Source organism: Asparagus officinalis, chromosome 7 (genome assembly GCF_001876935.1).
Source record: "Asparagus officinalis chromosome 7, Aspof.V1, whole genome shotgun sequence".
Taxonomy (NCBI): domain Eukaryota; kingdom Viridiplantae; phylum Streptophyta; class Magnoliopsida; order Asparagales; family Asparagaceae; genus Asparagus; species Asparagus officinalis.
Window position 1 is genome coordinate 85490495 of NC_033800.1, and position 7724 is coordinate 85498218.

Genomic DNA, 7724 nt, shown 5'->3' on the forward strand with positions numbered 1-7724 from the left:
CTGCTCCACACCAAAGGGAACCACGTAATTTTATCAGCTACACCAGATAGAATACTGTAAGTAGCAGCAGCGCTAAACTCTGGTTTATTGCTTTCCATCTAACTGAGCCTTGAGAACAATCAACATATAATAAGACATCATTCTTAAGTTTTAGAATTTTTTTAAAAACCCAGGAGAAATGAGATTTAGATTCAACATCCCAAATAGAACTCTTGAGGTAATATCCATGTATCCATCTAACCCAGAGCGAATCTCTTGCATAAGCAAGATAGACCATAAATTCTTCAAAATTGTAGGGTGAAAATTTGATCTCCCGAAAACAGGGAATGCTCGTTTGTATTAATAAGAAGGCTTATTACAAACTAACAAATCAAATGATTACAACAGAAGCAGAGGGAAAGCCCTCTTTGTTTAACGTGGGTTCCTCGGTGGCGATAGGACGCTTCGCTCGATGCTCGTGTCGAGTCTGCTTCCCTTGGACGATCCGATCGAAGTTGCTGCCGGAGCTTCAGTTCTCAAATGAGGGAGCCTTTGGCAAAGGTCCAGGTTCAACCTTTGGGAGATTAGCCAGCAGAATATGCAACAGCCAACTCCCCCTTTCATGCTGGCTGAAGATGGGTTTTAGTAGGCAATGGATGACCTGGGCCATCCCTTGATTCATGGGATTTGACCATGTGAGGGAGACAGCTTGACTGCTCCTTGAATTTAATAGAGGTGAGGGAGATAGCTTGACTGCTCCTTGAATTATGGGATGTGACCACACGTTGTTCGGAGACGTCCTGCTGTTCATTCGTACCGTCAATGGTCATTCGAAGAGCTGTGCTCTGCATCACGCTACATAGGAGTGGGAAAGCCCCTCCTCGTATGCGTGACAACGGCTGTCAGATGCTTGCGTGGATCTGACCAACCACCGAGCGTTGGCGGCTCTCGTCCCTTCACCTGGACAACTGAGGTGAGCCGCATTTATGAGGGTGCAGGCTGTTTCGGCGCCTGTCCGCTCATTCGTACTGTGGACGGCCATCTGACGGGCCTGGAGTATTGTGCCCTCTCCCTTGATTTGTGGGATTTGACCACTGATGTAACTGTTCCCATACTCCAAGTGGGCAGTTGACAGTGAGCTGGCGAGTCCGCAGCTTGGGTCTGCAGGCGAGCTTAGGACTGCAGACAGACTTGGGTCTGCAGGCGAGCTTGCAGGCGAGCTGAGTCTGCAGGCGAGTTTGGGACTGCAGGCAGACTTGGGTCTGCAGGCGAGCTCAGGTGCGCAGGCAGACTTGGGGTCTGCAAGCGGATTTGAGACTGCAGGCAGAGCTGGGGATTGCAGGCAGACTTGGGTCTGCAGGCGGATTTGAGACTCGCAGGCAGACTTGGGTCTGCAGGTGGATTTGCGACTGCAGGCAGACTTGGGTCTGCAGGCAGACTTGGGGACTGCAAACGAACCTGGGTCTGCAGGCGATCCTCAAGCCGTTAGGCGAGCTCTATAGTATGGGTCGAAGAATAGGCCGTAACTTTCAAACCGTAAGTCGGAATTGGACGAATTATATATGAAAATCGCCTATCTCGACGAGATGGGGCCATCCGAACCGAGCCGAAGGCTTCGGTTCGCTTCCTCCGTTTCGCCAAATTCCTTACGGTTTGGGAGATATCTGCGTTTTCTCCTTTTTCTGCTATTTCGGGCGAGGTTTTAGCAGTTTTGTTCTGAACTTCTCTGATAAGGATTAAAGGCAATTTTTATTGCCTACAAAAATTAATCCTTTGTTGAGTTTGTATACCTCCTGAAGACCTAGACCCCCACAGTTCTTAGGCAACCAAACTTTAGTTCAAGCAACACTGGCCCTTGTATGTTGTCCGTAAGTGCCAGTCCATAGATAGTCTCTGCATAATTGTTCAACAGTCTTGATCTTGATAATCTTCTTAGGAAGCAGGAGAATACTGCTCCAATACGAGTGCATACTATATATAACTGACTTGATCAGTTGGTAATTGGCCACCAAATGATAAAAATCTAGATGTCCAGTGCTTGATCTTGGTTACAATTTTCTCAATGAGAACCCTGCAATCATCAGTAGATGGACCCTTAGATGAAAGAATGATTCTTAAATATTTCACAGGGAGGGCCTTCAACAAATAGCAAGCGTTGAAGAATTTGGTGCTTAACATTAGTTGATACTTGATACTCCTCCAAAGAAAGCTTGACTTTTGTCACATTGATACTCAACCCAGATGCCATAGGAAAATGTTGAAATATCATATGTCGCTGCTGGATGGACATTTGATTACCTCTACAGAATAATATCAAATTATGAGCAAAGCATAAGTGTGTAAGCTTGTTCTTGTGGCATTTAGGATGGAATTTGAACTTCTTATCTTCCCCCAAATCAGAAAGAGTTCTACTCAAATACTTCATGGCCAAGACAAAAAAAAGTAGGGTAAAATAGGATCACCTTGCCGAATGCCTCTCCTCCCTTCAAATTGATGCTCGGTTGACCATTCACAATAATAGAGTATGATGCATATGCACTCCATAACCCACTTCCTAGTTTTCTGAGGAAAATCCAGTCCGTGCAAAACAGAGTTAATGAAATCCCAGTTGATGGAATCGTAAGCCTTTCTAAGATCAATTTTAAGAGTGCATCTGAGAGAAACATTTTCACTCCCATACATATGCACAAGCCCCTGTGCCATTAAGACATTGTGTACAATGCTCCTCCCTTTAATGAAAGCCCACTTATTCTCGCTAACAAGCATAGCGTAATTTTCCTAAGCCTATGAGTCGGAACATTAGATATACATTTGTATTATATTGCAGCAAACTGTAGGTCTATAATCAGCGTAAGAATTCTTGTTCAGTGTTCCCTTGTGTGGTCACATAATATATACTGTAATACAGGCAATTTTAATTTACATTGGCCCTCATCAGTTATTAATATCTATTTTTAGGCTCATTTTACTACTAGTTGGTTCTTATCAGACACTTATAGGATGATATGATTATATAAAATATATCCCAGTACACCGCAATGTATTTAATATTTACCATCATGTAGTATATGTATTTAGGCATGAGTGAAGGGTATGTTGGTCTGGACACATTTTCCAAGCACAGTGTAGACTTCATGCTGATCTGTTTAACATTTAATATGAATTAGATTATATCAAGCTCTTTAGCTATTTGCTTAGCTTGATGGTTAATTCTTATTAGAGATATTCAGCTGTGTGGGAGAGTTTTCTGGGTATCCCTGAGGTTTACCAACTTGTAGAGCAATCTATGGCTAACGGCGGGACCTTCAGATTTTGTCAAATATTTTCTTTAGCCTTTCCAATTACATATCCAATCTCTGGTTCAAAACTATATATGAGGTGACAGATGGTCACATCTATGATTGTTAATAAGTTCTGCATGTTTCTTTGATTTTGAATTTGTGACTTATTTCTGGCAATAGAACTCAAGAAGTCAAATACCCTATATTGGCACGTGTAACTTGTGAGACGAAACAACTTTGAAACCTGCTGCATACTCCTGTATAGTGAATGGAACTGTAATTCTGGCTTTTGGATTATTGGGGTTTTCAAGTGCTATGAGATAGAAATTGTGACCATGATAAAAATCCTTTTTGGCTTTATCAGGAAAACCACTTGATGTTCCAAATGCAGTTGTTATTATATAAAATAAAAATGACATATATATCTTAATTCCATCAAGAACATTCTCCTTCCGTACTTGGTGCATGCATAAACGTCAATTGCGCCTTTAGCATGTCTTAAATGTTATTGTCAAAGCTATATAACTCGGAAAGCTTATAGTGTCATTGTTTAATGTTTATTCAATACTCTTTCATTGAATGCACCTTTAGTGATAGACTGATAGGTGTGTTTAGACTTTGGATTATTTGTCCTGATGAGCTCTTTTTTGCTTGGTTTTACCAAATACCTAGACTTCCTTATCATAGCTTGCTGCGATGTCTTCACGGTGATATGTTTAAATTACACAAACATAAAATGACCAGTATGACACAGTTAACTGGTTTGCATGTATAATTTGATATTAGGTACTCTCCACTACATAACGTGCAAAGACCGTGGGACAGAGATCTTAACAAGTCTTCTCAGTATCCATCTACTTTGCTGTTGACTGCTGATCACGATGATCGGGTTGTGCCATTACATTCACTAAAGTTATTAGCTGTAAGTGCCTTCGCTTTCTGTCAATTAAGGACTTCACCTTTTAGATATGATACAAGTCTACAAGAGTTGATTAAAAATCTATCAGAATTTGCTTCTTTATTGACTGAGTACTTATGTTTATAATACAGATATAGATGAGTAAATTTCACTTTCATTCTTTTTTGCAATTTCTGATGAAAAGTTTACACAGTGCTAGTAGCTCTTTTTGTTGTTAGCGCATTTATCTTAGTAGTAACTGTGAATAAATTATTTCTATGGAAATACTTTAAGGGTAACTAGCATGCCATTTACGCATACTTGTGGTGCTCTTGTGAGTCGAGACTGTATGGAGATGATTAACCATTTTGGAAGACATTTTCTTTTCTGAATTTGTTAATATTTTATACCTTTATTTTGTGCACATTTTTTCTGCAATATTATATGTCGTGATATTTTGACAAATACAAGGAAAAAACTTAGCAAAAGTTAGAGAGTCTTCATAATCACATGTTCATTTTATGTGCACCCGCCATTACTAAGCAATTTATGTCGCCATTATCGTCAAGCATAACTTAACCTGGAAAAAATTATACTCTTATGCATTTAAAACCTTTAACATGATAACATTATATCAACTGACATAATTTATAGAGATTATATTAAATATGGTAATCACCATTCATTAAATCTTAAATTTAAAAACTGAATTCCCGAGAGATGAAAATGTCATATTCTGCATGGAGAAAGCATTGTCTTGATGACAGCCCTTCATTGTAAACTGTGATACCCCCATTTAATTGTCCCACATCTGGAAATTAAGAAAGTGTGGATGGATTTATAAGCTATAAGTCATGAGAGCCAAGCGTATCAATAGTTAGTTATTGCTGGCAGTAGTTTGAGCCTAACTGTGTATTGCAGTTGGTGGTTCCTAGGGTTTACATTGCGCCAACGGGCTTGTGGGTTTGGGGCATGACACAAATACATAGCAACATCTACAAAAAGAACATCCTTCACAAGAAATTTCTTACAAAACAACAAAACCAGTTTACTAGAAATCCAAACCATAGAACAAAAGAGTTCTACACAAAGCACAACATGATTGCATTGAGCTGAGACTAGACCCGACCCTCCTTGTTCCTGCCGAAGAGATCCTCAGTCTGAGCATTCTTGAAAGCACTGCCTCCGATAACATAGGTGACAATGAGGGCAACAGTTAGGTACCCAAGGTGATAGCAAAAATAGCAGCAACAATAAAATAACACACAGCCTTTCTCCCAAACTCTTGGAGGTGGTTATCTTATGAATGCTCTTCTTCCATTGAGCTTTGGAAGGGATATATCCTCATTTAAAAATTCCTCTTAAGTGATATATGCATTACACTGAATAGGCTTCCTTATTCTTTTTTTTCTTCATAATAAGTTTCCTTCATAGCCTCATTTATCAGAACCATTAGGAAAAATTTATTGCTTGTTGTACTTGCGCTGTGTAGATTCTCACTATCTCTAAAATTTTCTTCAGACTGCATGCCTGAACTGCCATTGTTTCTAGTGAAGTATATGTAATCAATTTGACATTCTATAAATCTGTACCAAGACTTGCCTAATTTCGGAATATGAACTAATCATGTTACGATACACAATTCTTTGGAACCCTGGATATGAGTTGTTACTGGTTTTAACTTTCATAATATCCTTTATTGTTTTAAATGACTATTTTCTCCATTTTATATATCATCCACAGACCATGCAGTACATTCTTTGCACAAGCTTGGAGAACAGTCCACAGACCAACCCAATCATTGCCCGTATTGATCGCAAAGCTGGGCATGGAGCTGGCCGCCCTACTCAGAAACTGGTTTAGACTCGTTCTTTGAACTTGTTAAAAGTACGTTTGTCACATTCGAAAGCTGCAGTTACCTAACCGATGGTTTTGTATCATATTGTAGATTGATAGCGCTTCAGACAGTTACGGCTTTATGGCGAAAGTGTTGGGCATTTCATGGATTGAGTAAGCTTTTCATGGAGCATTGGACTTGATGGAAAATGTATGTGTATTTCTTACGGTTACCCAACTTGCGGGGAAACTTGTGCTCTTATCTTTTTTGCAGTTCATTGGATTACACTTCCAGGTTGTGATTGTGCAGGCAATCAGTTACTCTTGGGGAGTTTATTTTCGCTGCAAGGCTGTGAAGACTGCTTGAATTATTGCTTGCAATGTGGACTCATGGAGTAAAATTTTCCTTAGGGTTCAATGGTGTACTTGGGACTTGTATTTTGTCATTATTTTTCCTGCACTGCATTTGAAATTATTCTTATCATTGTGGGCATTTTAGATTGGTGGGGCATCCAACTTAGTTGCACCCAACTTATTAGTTTATATGATCCATCATACATAATTCTTTGCTCGGATGAAGTTTATGCTTTTGCTTGATGTAATTTCCAAAAATGAAAAGCCAGACTGATTGTTGTTGCTAGTGTAAGATGCAATTGCTCGTGAAGATTCGTTTATGATAACAAGATAATGCATGGTTGCATCGAGATTCCTTTTGGGCTGTCATCAGCTGTTCTGAATGATGTTAAGATGCATTTTTATCGACCGCAGAAATTACTGGAAGCCGAGTTTTTTCGGGAAGAAAATCCTGAAGCGTTATAGGATCCGAGTCCTTTTGGAAATAACCTTCCCTTTGTGGACAAATTTTCGTTTTAGACCTCTTTGGAAACATATTTTTAAAAATCGATCTATTTTAAAAATATTCGCCAATTTCGACCTAACTTTAGTCATCTAGCTGAAACTAGGTCGAAATTGGTGAAAAATGTTTAAAAACTTTATGAGATTTGAAATCCCGCGAAGTTTAAGCTATTTATTAATAACGTTGTTAAGGGGCCTAAAATTTTACGGGATTTTAAATTTCGTGAAGTTTATATTAAACAAAATTCATAAAATAAGCAGTTATGTGCAATGGGTTTAGTGCTTATAACATTAGCTTATAAGATTTGGATGGGAAGCACATTGTTCAAATTCTAGTTTTGTAAAAATTTTAAATGTTCAAGGAAAAAATGTACTGAGATTCAAACTCAAGACCACTCGAATGATTGAAGTTTAACTTTCTTTGAGCTAATCACTTTGTTAACTATGACAACCATGTTATATTGAACTCCTCGAGATTTAAAATCCCATGGAGTTGGGCTAATTCTAAACATCACGAGATTTAAAATCCCGTGGAGTTTTCGCCACCTTAATCACGTCATTAACAAATGCCTTAAACTTTACGAGATTTTAAATCCCGTGAAGTTTTTGAATATTTTTCGCTAATTTTGACCAAGTTTCAGCCAACTGGCTGAAACTGGGTCGAAATTGGCGAATATTTTTGAAATAGGTTGATTTTTAGAAATAATTTTCTAAAGAGGTCTAAAACAAAAATTTGTCCTCTCTTTGTTGTTCAAGTGAATCCAGAAACATTTCAGGGCTGTGTTTGGCAACTATCACTTGACAAGGTTTAGGGAAACAAAGCATGGTTAAGGGGTTGAATCTTGTCAGGTAAAAAACAAGGTTATCGTTGGTCT

General features: G+C 38.8%; 1 protein-coding gene across 2 annotated transcripts in view; it reads left to right on the top strand.

Annotated features, from left to right (window-relative positions):
• The window catches only part of LOC109848248 (prolyl endopeptidase-like), a 17442-nt gene extending 10802 nt beyond the window's left edge, over positions 1 to 6640 (top strand). Inside the window, exons 10-13 of one of the 2 annotated variants that reach the window (XM_020417670.1) lie at positions 4047 to 4182; positions 5902 to 6015; positions 6107 to 6168; positions 6269 to 6640. In XM_020417670.1, the coding sequence (XP_020273259.1) occupies positions 4047 to 4182; positions 5902 to 6015; positions 6107 to 6168; positions 6269 to 6296 (340 nt within the window). In that variant the 3' untranslated portion in view covers positions 6297 to 6640. Of the gene's footprint in view, positions 1 to 4046; positions 4183 to 5901; positions 6016 to 6106; positions 6206 to 6268 lie in introns of both variants that reach the window. The other variant, XM_020417671.1, reaches the window with a different exon arrangement.